The 20,007-nt window shown below is 35.0% G+C and overlaps 1 protein-coding gene across 2 annotated transcripts; it reads right to left on the bottom strand.

The window, feature by feature from the left end:
• Positions 1-1,807: 1,807 nt before the first annotated feature.
• LOC107830200 (putative serine/threonine-protein kinase WNK5) lies at positions 1,808-7,743 on the bottom strand. Of its 2 annotated transcripts, XM_016657681.2 has the most exons (7): positions 7,367-7,743; positions 5,715-5,980; positions 4,707-4,930; positions 4,444-4,601; positions 3,960-4,278; positions 2,969-3,310; positions 1,808-2,576 (listed from the first exon to the last, which is right to left on the bottom strand). In XM_016657681.2, exons 1-7 carry the CDS (start codon positions 7,442-7,444, stop codon positions 2,185-2,187), a joined length of 1,779 nt encoding a protein of 592 aa, XP_016513167.1. In that variant the 5' UTR covers positions 7,445-7,743; the 3' UTR covers positions 1,808-2,184. The 2 variants fall into 2 exon arrangements, with proteins under 2 accessions (XP_016513167.1, XP_016513168.1); XM_016657682.2 differs by lacking the exon at positions 5,715-5,980 and having other exon boundaries at positions 7,367-7,501.
• Positions 7,744-20,007: the final 12,264 nt, after the last annotated feature.

Here is a 20,007-nt window from a genome sequence, read left to right as displayed (position 1 = left end):
ACTAATTGTTCTCGGGTAGCACCTGCGCTAGTAGAGATTTCCCAATTGTGAAACGTATTGAAACCCTGGGCAGTAAAAAAAATCCTTTGTCCTAAAATTACAAGTTATTTTTAAATAGCTTGCCAATTGAGTTAAGCACATTGCAAACTATCCTCTTTTAATAATATATAGATAAATTAATGATATTATTATAATTTTTAATTATTATTATTATTAATATCATTATTATAAATATAATGAAAAAATATAAACATCCGATTTTTGAATTTGAACAGAGTTGAAAACTGTTCTGCTATTGAAAAAAATAAGAATCTTTATTTTTCGAAAGCTTTCGGAATCTATTTATGGAAAATTTTTGATTAAATATATTTTTTCTTAATCCTTAGTCCTTATTTTATTTATCTAAAATATTTTTAAATATTGCCTAAAAGTACCAAGTAATTTTTTATCAATACGCCACTTGGTACCCTGCTTTTAATATAATATAAAAATATTTTGATATTTTCTACAATATATCAACTTAAAATGACCGTTGCCTATGTTGTCATTGCTTCGAGCACTCCCAACCCCACCACAAAAAAGGAAACAGGAAAGTAGAAAGTAAACAATGACATGAACGCCAATGCATGTAATTATTGTATTTTCCGAACCAATTGCTAGCTTTACTATGTATTCTAGGAAATGAGATCCGATTCTCCTATCCCTTTTTTGTTTCTTTTATTCTTTTTAATCTCTCAATTCTATTCTGATATTTGCTAATACAACTTAACCTTGCAATAGTATATAGAAAAAGTAAAAAGAAAAGATGATACAAGCCATATTGCAAAACAGTCATCTGGACATACTGAAGGTTAATCTATTTTTCATGTTATCAAGTATCAACATATAATTAGTGGCAATACAAGCACCTCAAGTATCAACATATAATTAGTGGCAATACAAGCACCCTCAAGATTGCAGCTGGTACTGGAAAAAAACATGTAGTGTCAGAGATAAGTTCAAAGTAGGATTGAGGGAAAATGGCTGGCTAAAACCTAATGGAGTTTACACAGTGGCTAGTGGATACAAATGGAAAATGGGGGAAGAAGGGCATGGAATTCAGGGAACATACCCAAACACAGCTATATTATATTTAATTTGCACACTAACGACTGATGACCATGGAGAGAATGGAAAATTGGAATCAGTAGGTACAGACACAACGTGCATGCAGAGTATGTGGAGAAAACATTGGGATGGATGGGAATAGCAGGGAATGTTGCTACTATATATATCAGTAGTGTGGAGAAAACTATACAGATCCATCGATAAAGAAAAGGTGCAGGAAATTTGCATTATTAGTATTTGCTGCACTGATATATGCGATATGGAAAAACAGAAATGATGCTGTGTGGAATCAACAGGTGACAAGAGCTCAAGTCATTTGTGCGTAGATACAAGATACAAAGCATAGGGAAACAAAGCATATTAGATCGTAGAAGAACTGCATATATATAGTCCAGCAAGGGACTAGACGTACAGTTGAAGTTTTGTAGGAGTTTCTTTTCTTTAATACAAGCGTTGTACTGGCCTATTTAATTAGTAGGTGATTAATAAGATCTTTTTCTTTTCACCAAAAAACATATAATTAGTGTAAGCGTTTACGTATAATTTAACTTTTGAATTGCTTTTGATTGAGTGAACATTTTTGTTTACTTTGTCAATTGACAAAACGTAAACTCAATAACTAACATATCATGCGGTAATGTAGTTTGTGAATAACACCAAGGAGAACAATGTGCTATAAATTATGACACCTGTTGGGAAGTTTTCCTAAATATTTTCTTAAAGTAACACCCCGAGCATGCCTCATGTGCAGGGATTGAGCCAAACCAAAATGAAAAAGTTGATATTGTCACAAGTTTACAACAAATTTATGGCAGGGAACTGCATGCAGTTCACAGAAACATAAACTTGAAAGTTTTGAGATTCAATAATATCTTACAATCAGACGATGAGTAAAAATATTTCACCGTTGTCTTCAAGTCCCAAAGGACTTGACGAAAGAGATATCACATTCTGTTTGTTTTATTTGGGCTAAGCTGATACTGTTAATATGGTGTGAGGTCTTTTTGTTCCCACATTCAACATTAACCCATTGGGAAAACCTTTGACGAACATGTTGTTAATTAAGTGCAATGAAGGTCACCAACCTAAGCCATGGCTTTTGTTGATCGCAGGATCGTGATAGCCAATATTCTCAACAGCACCAACAGTCTTGAACAAGCGCCTCTTATTTATCTCTTCTACAAGAGAACGATGCAGCAATTGACTACGGATATCAACTAGCGATTTTACCTTAGTCAATTTTGGATGTTGATTCATTAGCACGCTCTGATTCTTGGACATGTTTGTTTCAGGACAGAACCTTGTAGTACATTTGTTTGTCTTCTGATCAGTACAGTACTGAGATTCTGCTTTCTTGTAGTTCAAATCAGCATCATCTTCCTGAAGGGAACAAAAGTTTAAGTTGTTGTAGGATCCATAGGAGTTCATCGAGCATTGAGAACTTGAATCATCATACAGTTTCAACTCATCTGCAATATAAATAAATAAGAACATGGGACAATTAGAAGATGCGGATGGATACTGAATTAATTTCACGTAGGATCACTAAACCTTATCACATATGAAGGTAGAGTTACAAAGTTATTTTTTGTAACATTAAAGAATAATTGAGTTTTACTCTCCGTACCAGTAAAGTCAACAAAGTACTTTATCCCCTATAACGACAAACATACTTACCAAGGTGACTTTATCGTCATAATCGATAAAAATTTAGTTACTTTTATGTGACAAAAATAGTTTTTATGTTATTGTATGTGAACTGAGTGAAAATAGTTTTTTGACCTTGCTGTTATAAGGGATAAAATCCAGTTACGCGTAATTAAATTACTTCATAATCATGGAAAAAGAAACCGGCACAAACCTTGAAGCCAATCATGGTCCAATTTTCCTTGATGATATGAAGGGAATAGACCAGGGAGAGAAAGTTGAGATGAAGAATGGGAGGAAATGTAATAGAAAGGATTGCGATGGTTTTCGTCATCATCTTCTACGTAATTGAAGCTATGCTGCTCTTCATAATTCTGAACAGAGTCCTGTGAATTCTTCCATTGTGGAATTAAAGCAAAAATTTCCTCGTCAATCATATCAGCAATTTGAAGAGGATCCCAATCTGTTATGTCTAACTCCTTCACCATTTCCACAGCCACTTCCAACGCAGTGTCATTAGATATGTCGAATGGGAAGAATATGTTCCTCGCTTTGCCTAAAAATAGACGAGTCCAATCAGTAACATTTTGCTAGGACACCTTTAAGTAAAACTAGACAATTACTAGATAAGCAGGCACATAATGTAATTTATAGGTGGCAAAATAAACCATTGGATTATGACCCCTTTGTTGACTTAATCCAACCGGTTGAACCCGAAATGACCTAATAAATTATTGGGTCAAAAGGGACAGAATAGTGTAACCCAGCGGGTCAAGATGCACACAAACCTAAACATACAAATTCAAATTTGAAGATTGGGAATTATATAAAATTTGAAGAACTTAATTGAGCTGATAATTTAAAAAAAAAATACATTAGCTTTCACTTTTCTTTTTCAAAAAAGCAAGAATAAATAAATAACTAAATAAATAAGTAAATCGTAGGTCTAATAAAATTGGAGGTCAGGTCATGTTGAGCCGGTTGGGTTATGACATGTTATTTGACCTATTTTGACCCAAGTAAATTTTGGACTAGCTAGATTATGATCCGTATTGAATTGACTACCCAAATTTCAGCCAACCCGCTCATTTGCCACCTCTTTAACATATATATAGACTATAAAGAGATTAAGATCCTGACTCTTGCATACAAGTTCTTGAACTACAATTTAATATTTCTGAAAAATAAATGGTGAAGCAACTTACCATTCTTTTGAGAAATTTGTACTTTGAGAAAGATGGTATCATCTTCAGGATTCATTGTCCCTGTTATTGTCATGTCTGTGCCACCTAGTACTGAATCATCAGACTGACAAGGTGCTTCATTCTGTTCCCCAATTGGTGTAAGCTTTTGACCTGGCAAATTTATGACAGGAGATGATTGTTCATCCTCATCAACAGCAAGGAATGGATCCCTCAATAGCTCAGAAGCAGATGGCCTTTCAGAAGCAGGATTCAAGCATCTTCCAACAAATATTTGAGCTTCAGCATCACTGATCTCGTAAAATGCTTTTGGTAGCTTTCCCTGTCGACAAAAATATTTTACACTATCTGTGATATAACATGTTACATAAGGTGATATGTACCATGTTTCAAATTACTAATCGACCTACAATTATACTATAAGTAATTTGATTGTGTAAATATTTATCATGAAAATAAGATATGGAAGATGCGCTCATGATCTTACCGAGGTCACTTTCTTGTATATTTGAGCTGGATTTGAACATTCACTATATGGATACTCAGAAGTGAGCATTTCTAATACACACATGCCAAAAGAGTAGACATCTACAAGTTCATCATAATCCTCTTCGTATAGCTCTGGTGCCATAAATTCAGGAGTACCTAAGGATAACAGAACATTCAGTATAAGTTTTAGCTATCAGTGACGGAGCCAGAAATTTATTAAGGATATTCAAGAAAGAAAAAAATAGTAGTTGAGATCATTGCCTATGACACTATGAGCATGGTGTGATCCACAAAGTATAATCGCTAAGCCTAAATCACCAATTTTGACTTGACCAAGATGTCCGTTGACAAAGATGTTATCGCACTTCAGATCTCGGTGTATAACTGGAGGATTGTGACCGTGCAGATAAGCAAGACCTTTGAGGATTTGTCGTGCCCAATTCTTGATTGCACGTATATTTACTCTCTTATACTTTTGTCTATACCTACATCAAGAAAAGAAAAAAAAACAGTCAGCCTAAATAACTTTACCAATTTTTGAAAACTACTGCTACAACAGATAACTCTCACATCAAGCATGAATTCAGGTTATATGCACGGACAGAAAAAAAATGTTAAGCTCATTTTAATTTGACTTGTTATTGCAAGTTATTACTTTATTTCCTAAGTTATCATGTTAGGCTTGTAACGAAGAGTTACCTATTATTATAGGTCAATCTAACATGATAGTATAAGATTCTTTTCACTGTCAGTACACTAAACTCCCATTTGGCTATAGATTTTAACAAGTTTTTTCAAAAAACAAATGGCAAAATATGTTTGTTCGTAGATTTTATCCATGTTTTGGAAAATTTTGAAAATAAAATTCTCAAATCCCAAAACTAGCTCTAGACCTGTTTTTGGCCTAAAATATCACTGTTGGATTTTTAACAATTTCAAAAATTATCCCAAACTTTTATATTATATATAAAAGTCCACCATCTATTATGACCCACCTAACCACCAGCTAATTATTTACTATCATTTTCTTTTGGACTGATGTATCTTGTAATATTATTGCAATTTGACAAATTATAGTGGCTAGTAATTGTGTGATAGAGCATAATATGTTGGTAACTATATAGGAAAATAGAATAATAATATGTTATAACTAGTTAAACTGTATTGATAAATTGCAGTATCAATGTGTTAATTTAAATTCTTTCAAGACATGGAAATAAGATTAGTCTATGTATAATTTGGCATTAGGAAGAGATGTGGATGTATTACTCTCTCAGAGTGCCAGAGGTAAACATTTCAGTTATGAAGTTGAAGGTTCTGCCTTCAACATTGATCCAAGATGCATGAAATTTCATTATGGATTCATGATCAAGTTCCTTGAGGAGATGGACTTCTGAGTAGAGCCTTTGTAATTCTTCAGGTGATCTAAACACATCATTGAGTTTCACTTGGTTCCAAGCTACCTCTATTCCTAGTAACTCATCAAATGCCTTATACACTATCTTTGTTGCTCCTTTTCCAAGGATTTCTTTGAACTGCAAAGGAAGATATTAATCATAATTACAATTAGTAGCTTAACTACAATAAATCATATTCTTCGGGCTTAACTACAGCTACTATTATTACAGTATTTTAATCTCAAATAAGTTGTGATCGGTCATATAAATCCTTAAGTGTTACTTCTTTTAAGCCTGCCATAGTCAAATACTAGTGTTTTAAAATTAGTTTGTCTGGGACTAGAAGTATTTTTTTTCTTCTATTGGCTTATAAATATCTGCAAGACTACGAGACTACTAGCAAATATTGAACCTAATTGAAGTAAGCATATTATATTTAATCTCAATTAAATGGTATCACCTATATATAGATCTTTTTCTTCCTTGCATTTACACATTGTCTTTATATTCACAATTTCACACTATACATTAAGTTTTTAATTCAATCTAAACTTAGAACGCAGAATACTAATATAGGAGTATACATTTTGTCTACTGTGTGATCATGTGACGGATAGTCGAAACACCATTAATTTATTGTGTATTTAGACTAATAACACTGTGTCTTGATATTTCCCCTTTATATCCAGCATAAGCATCATCATCAAAATATATTATCAATCATGACTTCCTAGCTTAATTAGGATTTCTTTTAAATGTTATAAGATTCTAAAAGTAATCTGCCAAAATCCTTATACCACACAAGTTTTGGTGGTTCATCACCAAACAAAAACGAAATTAAAAAAAAAAATGGATTATTTTATCACTGGGAGAACCACTCTAGAGGCCGTAGACTTATAAGGAATTCTTTTCAAGAATTGACAAATAAAAATATATATTCTAAAAGTCAACTTGCTTCACAACATGCTTCTTTAATTACAAATGATGAGGTCCGCCATTTGGAGGTTTTCAACTAACATTTGCCGGCCTATAGGCTATAGCATGCTATTTCTTACGATAATCAAATAACTAGAACCACATGATTTTTTCTTATAGTCGTGTTGAATCAATTTGCACACACTTGAATTATTTCACCGGTACTTGCAAATTTTCAATAGCATAAACATTAAATAGTTGTATCTACTAAAACGAAGATAAGAAGAAATCATCTACTATTTTTTGTTAGAAAGAATCTTGATCTAACGATAGAAGTATATGAAAGTTGGTTTTAATTTGGTTCTGTATGATAGATTGAAAGAGTTGCAAAGTTGTAAATCAAAAAACTTCCAATTAAAGAAGTTTAGACTCGACAAATTAAAATCAAAAAGAAGAAAAGAGGAAATTAAACGTATTAATTGGTAGAGTATTTCCCAGAGAGACGATGATTCACCCGATTAAGCGCAAAGCATTAATCACCATTAAGAATAAGGATATGAAGCCTTAAAATTAGAAAAATTAAAGAGAATAAGGATATGAAAAACTTACACGTCCATAGCGTTTAGATGAATCCATTTCCACATATTCCAACTCCGAGTTTAATTCAAACAGCCGAACTTTATGCATGGTGAATGAATCAAAAGATCAAAGCTTCTTCTTTTTCTTTTGAAGATTGTGTATATCGCTAACTATATTATTTTCACTAAACTTTATTAGACTGAGAAGTACTTGTTTATCTTGATGAAAGACGGGAAATGAAACTACAAAACCTCTTGGCGGAGTCCAGTCCAACACTTTTTAGTGACTAAGAGCGGGAAAAGAGAGAGAGAGAGAGAGAGAGAGAGAGAGAGAGAGAGAGAGAGAGAGAGAGAGAGAGAGAGAGAGAGAGAGAGAGAGAAATGCTAGGAGATCCGAGGTTTTCCTTCATGATTTTCGTAAGAGAAAACACCAAACAATAGCCAAAAAAGCCTTGAGTAATCAATCCTTAGCATAATCCAAGCCATCCCTACTACTTCACGTGAGAACTCGTAATCCCAACAAATCATTTGTCTTTAATTTCCAGAAAAACAAAGGAATACGAATCTTCCTTTTTTGTTATCGACTTAATTGATAGGTCAATAACACACACTATTAGAGGTGGAGATGCTATCAACAAAAGGGAATATCTGATCTGCCAACAACTTTTCAAGTTTAATTTAGATAAGTAATTGATGGGATTCTAAACTTGAAAAATCTGTGGCATCTGTGCCCATGTTTTGGAAGTGACATTTCTCTTCTTCTTCTTCTTTTTTTTTTTTTTGTGGTGAATGAGAATTTACATAGGGGGGTCGATGAGAACAAATGAGATTCTGGACCAGAGAGCGATGGTACTTGTTAGAACAAAAACAATACGACTCAGTTCTAAACAAATTGGGGTCGGCTAATCGAAGAGGAAAGAAGATTGCAGAAATTGTTATGTAGGTGCAAATAGTAGGGCTGCTAATGTTGAAGAGATTTTAGAAGGACAAGAAGACTTTTGGTGTTAACAAAAGGGTGAGACGTTTCTGGTAGCTAGTGATGGTACATGAAATCTGACCTTTTAGAGATGACTTTATAATAAAATTTAATTTGCTGACTTTTTCTCTCTACCATTATTTGAGTTTTTTTATTTTCATTTTAAGTCCAATTTGGACGTGTGTCTTGTTTTTGGTTATTATGTTCTAATAAGTTTTATTTTGGAAATATTTGGTACCATTATTTGAGCTTTTTTTTCTCCTTTAAATCCAGTTTGGACGTGTGTCTTTTTTTTTTCCTTCCTTTTTGTGGTTATTATGCTCTAATAAACTTTATTTTTTATTAATTCCAAGTCAAACACAAAAGTTAGAAAATTTGGTCGTATTTGTGTTTATTACTCCTCTCCCTCCCAATTGATGCCACATTTAACCAGGGAAAGTTATTAATGGAAGAGTTGAAATGTTATTATTATTCAATTGAAGTTCATCTAAAAGTAGAGATTAAATTAGCTCATTAAAGAATTTGAACATTTTTTGAATAAAAGTGGAACAAACTAATTGAACCCCTTTACCTTTTGGGATTTGGATTTTACTCCTTTTCTACCTTTACGATATTATATAATTACTATATTTTGTACGTTTTGAATATAGCATGTCCTATTTTTTTGGTATATGAAATTCATATTTTGACACCTAAGATTTTGTTACGAGTTGGTACTTCGGCATGAACATAATCTATTTTCTTATTAAATATATTATGAGATATTTTTTCATACTTTTTCCATTCAGTTCTAGTCATTTTTGTAACTTTTGTAACTCTTGAATAGGATGGAGAACTCTCTTGAGAACAAGTATTTTCGAATTACGTATAATCATACAACTGTACATATATAATTGTTATTTCTAACTTTCATGATTGTATTTATACAAGAAGCAATGTAAAAGGAAAACTCGACTTATAGTCGAACTTTTGAGGCTATAAAACCAAAAAGTATGTGAAGAAAATGAAGTATTGGAGTACAAAAGAAATTTAAATGAGAGAATGAGGGACAGTATTTTCAATTTTATGTGATACTACTATTAGGTGAATATCTTTTGTTGACCCTCTAAGATTGCGATAGGATAGATAAGAACCTTTTATACTAATTAGAGCTTTCGAATTCGAGCCTTGAAATGAAAAATTTTTGGTGGAGAATGCTAGTTCGAATTAGTCGAGGCTCCAATAAAAATACCGAATGAGAACCAAAAAAGAATCTGTTCTTGGGAAGGAAATTCGTCATGTTTAATTATCTTTGTTATTCCCTTCATTTAGAACCAAAAGTTCCTTCCATTGCAAGAATATTTTGGCCTCCATATTACAAGTATACATATTTTTAACCTTTAAAATGTCGATGACTATCTTATTTTCCTTGTTGCTTTTCATCTTTTTTTAATCAAGGTGTTTGCTATTCCCATCCAATTAGTGACCAATGTATATGTTATTTCCCAACCAAATATATAGGTTAAGAGAATTTAACTGAAATTACTCATAAAAGTGTGGTCCAAAATGAATGGCAGAATAAATAATTCGGGATAGAAAATAGTAACCTACACTTAGCTACTCATATATTTCTTATAGGATAATAAAATACCAAATACATGTAAGTTGCCGGTTTAAAATCATACTACTATTTATTAAATTGTGCTTCTACATATCTTAATCATTCTTTTATGTGGAATACTATAACACAGATTACGTTCTTCAATATAATTTTTAATCCAATATTATCTCTTTTGTTTTGTATGTATATATCAGAATTCAGAATTATTAATAGTCAACTGTGCTTCTGCTAGCTAGACATGATCACATTCTGTACGCTGTACACAAAAATAACCTTTTAGCTAGTAACATTGGTTAAACTTATTAGAAGTTTGACGCTAAACTATTGTGCCATCAAAAAAAATTCTTAAATTCATTTATAATTAAAAGCGAGAAAAGAAAAATAAAAGGCTTAAGAAAAAACATAAGTACAAGATATATAACGAACATCAAAGTTGTAAATAGTCATTTAAAAAAACAAATATACATAAAGAAGTGGACTACAAATTATTTCATAACCTTTATGATTATATTCGTTATGCATTCTCTTTATTAGAAATTCCTAGGAATATTCTAAGTTAAAAGATACTAAAGAGATTTGAGAAACAAAAAACTAGTTGGGAATATTGTGTGGAGCTTTGAGTTCTTACTTTGCATTCAATTGCCGTAAGATTCGATTTTCAGGAGTTAATTTCACTGATGGTCATTCAATAATTTTTTAATTTCACTAAAGTCACTTAACTATTTTTTATCACTTAAAAATAACTAAACTTTATCATTATTACTTAAAAGTTATTTTGGCTCAAACCCTACCATAAATATGATTTAATGAGAAAAATCTAAAAATAAATACCACATAAGCTTAAATGAGTCATACCCACTGAATTCATTTCTCCCTTAATGTGATTTGACCCATAACCCATATGGGTTTCAATAGGGAGAAAAACGCACGCCCTAGATAAAATTAGGTCTTGTGATTTTTTTTTATTTTTTTGAGGGGGGGCACTACAAGAAATCATCCTTGTTGTGGCGACCAAAGTCGCTACAAAATCCTTGTTAGTTGCTGCTAAAAGGTATCAGTGGCGACTTTTGTATTACCACAACCGTAATTGAAAGTTATTTGTGACGACATTTGAAGTCGCCGCTAAAAGAACATATTTTGCGGCGATATAGTTGCCACAAAAGGTTGAAAATAACGCTACAAAAAATTGTTCCACAAGAACAAATATTAGATGGGTCGCCACTGTATATTCACCTTTAGCAGCGACTAGTACAGAGACAACTTTTATATCGCAATAATTACTAATTTTTTGTCACAAAACTATGTCGCCACTAAAATGTATTTTCTCATCAACTATAACGACCAGAATTATATATATTTCCATGCCAGTAGGAACCTAATTCTCTAAAATTTCATATAGGGATATTTATATCAATTGACTACCAATATTAAAGTAACCAATAATATTTAACAAATACCAAAAGAATTTCTCAAGCCAAATATTATAAATATTATCATTACTAAAAAGTCAATTACATATATACTACACGACACTTCGTTGTGAATTTTAATTATACGGATATACTTGTAACTGCTCCTTGCTTGACACCATCCTTGAACGATACCATTGTTTAAGTATCTTGTCCCTGCTAGACAAAAGCAATATATATATATATATATATATATATATATATATATATATATATAAGGAACATAATGAGATTTGTTATCTCCAAAAACATGCATAGACGAATATAGTACAAGTTAATACATTAGTATAACACAAAGTAAATTTGTTCTATCTATTTCAATTGTGAAATGAAATGGTACAAGTGTGAGAACATAAGTTTTGAGGCGGCAAAAGAATGAGAATACAACAGTTGCACGAAAACCGGATAAAGTAGAGGTATTGGACAATGCGAGAAGCCTCTTCTAACTTAAGCTCTACCCCTGTCCTAGCCTTAATTACCAATTTCATGTGCTTATAATTTTCCATTCACTGAACCTACTTAAATAACTAATCTGTATTAACAATCAAGACAGTCCAAAACTGCCTGAACACTAATCTCAAATTTTTGTTACTGCATTCTTGCACATGCACTATCAGTTAAATAGCTACAAGAAGTTTAAAGAAATGGCTAGGAACTTTTCTATTCAGGCAAGACAAGAAAAGGATCCCACAAGGACCAAAATAAATTTCAAAAGATTAAGAAAATTGCCAACTCGTAAATGCAATATTAATCAGAATACAAAAATAAACCTGAAAAAGGTACATCTAGTTTGCATCAATTAACATCAACATTGAACAATAAAACTTAAATATGTCCAATAGCAGAATAATATTTTATGTATTCAGTCTCCTGGAGTAACTCAATCTAATCACACTTATTCCCTTGTCGTAATAAGTCTAATTAGCAAAGAAATCAAACAAATTCTTCTGCGGGAGGCAAATATTATCTGTAGAAAAATTATCCTTTAAAACATTATTGATGCTTGCAACAATATTGGAAAACAATAGCTAACATTAAACAGTTGTTGCCTTTAATTTTATAAAATAGTGGTAAGAAGCCTCCTCCTTCCTCTCTAATCATTCACTTGCCTATGGGAGCTTTTAGAAGAAAAGCCCAGATCCTAAAATAGACAAGTAGAACGAAAATGTACGTTGTCACCCTTTACACAAACATCCATAATTCATGACGAACGTGTCTGAAAATAATTATCGGTAGATTCACAGAATCTGGGCAGATGTTGCTCTATTCCTCAATGTGAGACAATGCAAACATGTCTTCTTTGAGGGAGAGGTAGCCCAGCATTTATGGATCTTCTTTATTGGTGGAGCATGGACACCAGAAACAAGGCACATAGTTTGCTACTACAAGTCATGCCAACATATGCTAGAAAATTTGGAAGGGGTCATGTGCCGATAAATAGGGTTAGCAACAAAACTCTCAGTTCAAAAGATGAAGCACAAGATATTTTGGAATATGAAGGCTGCTATAGACTTCCCCTCATGTGAAGATCCTATTTCATAGCCTGAATGATGTGTTTTAGTAGAAAGTCTTAAGCATATTCCTAGGTGGAAACATGTCTGCTGGAATAAACCACCTCATGGAGTTGTGAAAATAAATATTGTATTTTCTTGGCAAATAGCGGAAGAAAGAAATTGGAGGCATAATCAGAGATGACAGCATCCAGATTTTAGGCACAAAAATATATTATTCAGACAAGAAGCGAGCTATCTATCACAGAATTACTCATACAGATTTTATAAATTAAAAAAATTCAAATAAACTGAAGGAAAAACAATCACACTCAAATCTTCCAAGCAAATTACAATCATGACAATTAGCCGTGAAAGAAGAGCAAATATTGACGATTACGTTCCTAGGAAGTGTAGAATCAATTCCCAGACAAAATATACTAAAAGGAGAACTAATTCCTGAAACATCCAGATACTCTAATGTGTTCTTGCAAAAGATAACACCCAATACCTAGCGGATTAAAGCTATAGTACTATTTCAGAAGACTTTGGGTTCCAAAAATCCAGATTTCACATAAAGAAAAAATAGAAAGATGATGAAAGTTAAAGAAGGAGAAGTTGAAAAGAAGATAGGGAGCAAGTGACAGAAGAATTATCGAGAAAGAAGAATTGTCTAGAAGGAAGGAAGAAGAAATGCCGAGAGGGAAGAAGAATTGTTAAGAAGGAGCGGACCAAGTACCTGTTACATTCTGGTCATAAAACTAGCAAATTGTTCCTGCATCCTCTTGTCCACTTCTAGATGGATCCTCTTGTCTACTTCTACATTTACGTGTTGTTACTCTCAAACGCACACGCAAGTATACGTGGTCGACAAGTAATATAGGATTGTAAGTCCAGATATCGCACCCACATGGACTTGTCATTAACTATTTACTAAATTAAAATAAGATAATTAATCTATTCAAGTAATTTCTAAAGTATGAATATTTAACTAAAATTAATCTAGAAAAGTAAACTATGAAATTAAAGAAAACAAGTCTGCAATCTTAGAGAAGAGTTCAACGGGAGAAAATATTCTAGAGCTATGGGTTGGCTAACAATCCCGTTGAGTTTTCCACTTAAATCGTCTAATTAATTTATCTGGTTTATTGATTGACAGGGTTAATATTGCTCGTAGCTGTAATAACCCGGCCGGTCGTTTTGAGTATTACAGTCTCGTTCCCCCATTTACTGCTTAATTTATGCCTTACAGTTAATTTATGATTTATCGGGTTAGTTGGCTCGGGTCCGGAAAGATTTCAGAGTGAAATGAGACACTTAGTCTCATAATTGAAAACTTAAGTAGGAAACGTTGTCCGGATATTGACTTATGAGTAAATGACCTCGGAATTGAATTTTGATGATTCCAATAGCTCCGTATGGTGATTTTGGACTTAGAAGCGTGTCCGAAAAATTAATTGGAAGTATGTAGTGGAATTAGACTTGAAATGCCAAAAGTTAAATTTTTGGGAAGTTTGACCAAGGGGTTGACTTTTGATATCGGGGTCGGAATCTGATTCTGAAAATTTGAATAGCTCTGTTATGTCATTTATGACTTGTGTGCAAAATTTAAATTCATTCCGGATTTATTTGGTATGTTTCGGCACAAGATATAGAATTTGAAAGTTCAAAGTTCATAGATTTTGATTTGAGATGTGATTCGCCGTTTTGATATTGTTTGATATGATTTGAGGTCTCGAGTAGGTCCGTGTTATGTTATGGAACTTGTTGGTATGTTCGGACGGGGTCCCGAGGGGCTCGGGTGAGTTTCGGATGGTTAACGAATCAAATTTGGACTTAGAAGAAATCTGAAGTTTCTGCCTTCTCGTGCAATCGCACCTGCGGAACTTGGCTCGCAAGTGCGACCACGCAGAAGCGTAATGGACATCGCAGGTGCGCAAGGTTCGCAGAAGCGTACAGGAAACTCGCACAAGCGAGCTCGCAGGTGCGAGCTGAGATGCGCAGAAGCGGAGGTTGGGCTGGTGACTGTGGAGCGTAGATGCGGAAGGCATCTCGCAGGTGCGGACACGCACCTGCGTGTGGGTGATCGCAGAAGCGAGGGAAAATCTGCAAAAGCGGTCGCGCAGCAGCGGTTAAAGAGGCCGCAGGTGCGGAACCTCTGGACAGTGTACAAAAAATAGAGGGTTTCGTGATTTTCTCATTTTTGGACATTCCAAACACGGGTTAAGGCGATGTTTGAGCGAGAAATCACGAGAAAACTTGAGGTAAGTCCCTTGTGTTCATTTCTACTCCATAATATTGAATTATCATCGAATAATGCGACTAGATTACATATTTTGAGGTGTAAATCGGAGATTTGAATTTAGAGATTTGAAAATAAGATTTGATGATTTGGGGGTCGAGTCGAGGTCGGATTTTGGTAAAATTAGTATGGGTAGACTCATGGTGGAATGGGATTTCGAATTTTGTAATTTTTGTCAGGTTCCGATACGTGAGCCCCACGGGCGATTTTTGGAGTCTAATTTCGGATTTTTATGGAAAATTAGCATTTTCTTATGGAATTAATTTCAATAAATTTTATTGACTGAATCGAATTAATTGTGGCTAGATTCGAGGCGTTTGGAGGATTATTCACGAGACAAAGGCATACCGGAGTATATAATTACACGGTTTGAGGTAAGTAACTTCTAAACTTGGTTCTGAGGGTATCAATCCCCGAATTTGGTATGATATAAATTATTTGGAGGTGACACACGATATGTGACGAGCATGTGGACGTGCACCATATAAATTGTGTCTTGAATAAATCTTATGCAGTTGTAAGATTAATGAATCATGTTATTATCTGAACATTCACCACATGTTAGAGAAATTGAGCTGAGGCTCCTATTAAAGATCATGTTTAGACTACGTGCTAATATTTTGGGATCCATGGGGTCGTGTTGCTGTTGAATTAATTGTTCAAAAATATACATTTCACACTCAGTAATATTTGTCCATTGTGAGGATATTTATGGGATTGAGCTACGCGACGCAGCAGGCCATAATGGCTTTATACATTATTATTATATGGATCGGGGCTACCCGCCTGCAGCAGGCCTTATAGGCTTTACTATTTTATGGATCGGGGTTGCCCGCCTACAGCAGGCCTTATAGGCATTACTATTTTATGGATCGGGGCTGCCTGCCTGCAGCAGGTCTTATTGGCTTTATTATTAAATGGATCGAGGTTGCCCGCCTGCAGCAGGCCTTATTGGCTTTATTATTATACGGATCGGGACTGCCCGCTTGCAGTAGGCCATATTGGCTTTATATCACGCTTGGGCTGAAGGAGCCCCTCCGAGAGTCTGCACACACCCCTAGTGAGCGCGGTTGATTTATAGCGCTTGAGTTGAAGGAGCCCCTCTGGAGTCTGTACACACCCCCAGTGAGCGTAGATAATTATATATATTCGGGATGGATTTCCCAGGGCATAGACTTGCCTTACTTACCATGATTATTTATATATTCAGGATGAATTTTCCCAGGGCATAGACTTGCCTTACTTATTTATATTGTAATGAATTTACCTGGACATGGATCTTGTCCGTCTCATTTGCATTTGGGGATAAATTATCCCAGGGCTGGATTGGCCTTATACAGTACTGAGTGACTGACTGCCAGTCGATGTGTATATATATAGGGGTTGGAACACCCCTGGGCTGGATTGGCCATAAACTGTACCGAGTGACCGAATAATTTGTGACCAGTATTTACATGAGGTCTTTTTTTTTTTACTGAGATGTCATATTCTTCATATCATGCAATATTGATTTATTTCACTTGTACTGAGTTTAACTATTAAATTTGAAAGCATATCTATGTTTTGTACCATTATTTATACTGGATTGTACCTGCGGAGCTCGTCATTGCTTTCAGCCTAGAGGTTAGTCTTGTTACTTATTGAGTTAGTTGTACTCATACTACACTCTGCACCTTATGTGCAGATCCAGGTGCTCCCGGATACGACGGCTGTTAGAATTCGGAGTTCTTTCCGTTGGAGACTATCAAGGTAGCTGCTTGAAGACCGCAAACTTGATTCCCTTCCTGTTTAGTTATTATACTGTTCTATATTTCAGACAGTGATTTTTACCAGTGAGACTTTGTATTCATTTAGATGCTCATGTACTCAGTGACACCGAGTTTTGGGAGTATTTATATATGTATTTGTGAATTTTCTTCCGCTGAATTTAATCATTTTGTTTTCAAACATAAAAGATATGGAAGTTTATTGAGATTATCGGCTTGCCTAGTATTGAGATAGGCGCCATCACGACAGGTGAGATTTTGGGTCGTGACAAGTTGGTATCAGAACTTTAGGTGACATAGGTCTCACGAGTCATGAGCAAATTTAGTAGAGTCTTGCAGATCAGTACGGAGACATCTGTACTTATCTTCGAGAGGCTATCGAACCCTTAGAAAAATTTCATTTTCTTGCATTCTATCGTGCGGAATTGATTCATCTTAAAACATAACTCTTTGAATTCATTCCACACATTTCGTATGCGCATATGAGCGCTCGATATCAACTGTTCATAACCGGCTTGTGATTATATGAATGAGGTTCAAGATGTGTATTCTGTGTTTTGGTGATGGGCCAGTCTGGAGGACTTGAGGCCAGGTTTAGACTGCAACTTAGGCTCGGTAGCTTCAGTTGTAATTTGTACATTTGGACTCATATATCCGGTAATGTCCATACGAGTAGAATTTGTGGCTCGATGAGCGGTGGAATGGATTTGTGATGAGTATGATGTAACTGCGGGATGTGTTAAGATTATTTAAATGTTCTTTTATTCCAGCTCAATATCTGTATTTATTTTTTTATGATTTCGAGACTGTGCACGGGTTGCTACGATGGCTATGCGTTGTTATCGCGCAATATTGGTGTAATGGTAAGGTGCTCGTTATGTGTTAAGGCGGTGAATGGCTCGAAGAGAGGATTTATCAGTGCATGATTAAGGGGGCAGACTATAGATGTCCAAGTTTGGTTGTTAAAGCAACAAGACTCGGTATTTGCGAGCATGGTCGAATTTTCATTGTGATGTTGTATCGTCATCCTTGTTTAAACGCATTATGGTCTGCCGGTGTTACGGTCTTCGTGGATTTCGCCTTCGGGGCAGGGTGTTATGAAATGGTGCATGAGGGGCGGTTGCCAGAGATAGCTATGTGCAGCAGTTCAGAATCGAATGGGTATTTCTAATGTTGATGGCTCGAGAAAGATGATCTTCGTAGAGGCTTAGAGTCGGTAACAATTTATTGGTTCAGGTGCTACAGAGATGCATTTTGATTTGATGCAATAGTTGGGCAGCAAATTATGAGGGAAGACATGAAGGGAAGTGTTTCGCGGTGGTTGAAGTACTAGCAGGTCAAGTAGGAGAAATAGAGGTTAAGAAGTTGCTTAAAGGAGATGGTTTAACCGAAGTAACAGTGGCATATTAGCATATGGATTTTGTGGTAGGGTAGTCGCGCACCTTGAGAAAGTGTAGAACGTTTGAATCATGATAGAATGTTATTTGGCCTACGGACTTTATTTGGAGTGATGGTTACTGTACGAAGAAAGATTGAATATGGCAGAAAGGTATTTGTTTGAAATGAAGAGGGATGTGAAGATCTGATTATCGTTTCAGGTGCAATATGACTTGAGTTCGGAAGGTATTGTTAAACTTTCAGTTAATGTTAATAGGGAAAGTGCAAACTTATACAAATGGTGGGCGAGCATGAGCTCAGGATAATTTACTGATTACATGGTCGTTGCACCCAGTGCAGCATCGTTGGAAGATGTCGGTAAGGAATTCCACAAGTGGGTTATCTCTTGTGAGCAGTTAGCGGTGGCGTGATGTTGATAAAGCTTCTGCGAGGAATATTACTTACTACCCGGTAAGAGGTCGAGTGTGTGACTGTGGCTGGCGATTCAGTATGTTCATGAAAAGCTTAACAAAAGACTTCGAGAAGTTTGGCGGGTTAACGGTGCGAGATCTTGGTAATTGAGAAGGAGAAATCCTTGCAGGTTCTAATTTTATATAATTGCAGCTTAAGGCTAAGTGGGGGAGCCTGCTATTGATAATTCAATTCTTGGTTATGTGTCAATTTTTTTTGTTTTGGTCTAAAGTATTCTTGGGAATCAGTGATGACTTGCAGAGGTGGAGTTCGAGAATGACTCGAGTAAGGAGATTTCTGGATACGGGTTATATTGCGCTTTATGAGTATATGAAAATTGTGGGATGAGTGAGTTGTTATTTGTGAATGATGTAGTGCACACGGAGAATGAATTTTATAGGTGGTATTAAGGCAGGGTTACTTATTTGAGTGTTGATTGTGCTAAAGGAGCACATGTCTTTCAGCTCGTTTGGGACGGAGTAAATTAGATTTGAGCAGAGTGGATGACTATCGAGAGGGTTCTAATGGATTCAAAATGTATATGTGAAAATTGAAATTGTTTTCCGAATTTGTATATCACTAGAATCAGTACTTACATTGGATGGTATCGGGACGTGCGGTAAGTCTGTACGACTATGGATTCTACATTTCGGTATAAGGAAGGTAAGAAGAAAAATTTTAAATTCACATAAGGTATTTTCAGAGTGAGTGTTACGGTTAGGGTATCTATGAAGGCGCTTAAGAAGAATACAGTGGTTTATGGGCCTTAGGGCGGTATAGTTTTATGTTAGGATGTCTTGTAGCGAGCTTTGGGTAAAGTAGTAGTGTTCTGACAAGGAGAAATGGCAACTTGAGGATAATCCAGAAGAAACTCGGAGAAAATAGGACAAATGGGTAACATGCTGGATCAATATGGTAATGGTATGCTCGGTTCTTTTGGTTCTTATGATGAGGTGAGGCTTTATGGGTATTTTGTGGCAATACTCTCGAATTTGGCAACCTGTGTGGCTTGGTTGAGTTAGAGGAATTTAGCTCTGATAGCTTGGTTATGTGCAAATGGATTTCAAAGTGTTCATGATGGTTTCTACCATGGTTTGAATCGGATATTTTCTACCAGTGTGGGGAATGTGTTGGGTATTGTGATTTCCCCCTAGAAAGAAGCAAGAGAGAGGTTCCTAACTAATATGGTATGTAATTTGCTGGTGACTCAGAGTTTATAAT

This window comes from Nicotiana tabacum, chromosome 2 (assembly GCF_000715075.1).
Source record: "Nicotiana tabacum cultivar K326 chromosome 2, ASM71507v2, whole genome shotgun sequence".
NCBI lineage: Eukaryota > Viridiplantae > Streptophyta > Magnoliopsida > Solanales > Solanaceae > Nicotiana > Nicotiana tabacum.
The sequence above is the reverse complement of the archived record's forward strand: the minus strand, read 5'-3'. Positions and strand labels throughout refer to the sequence as shown.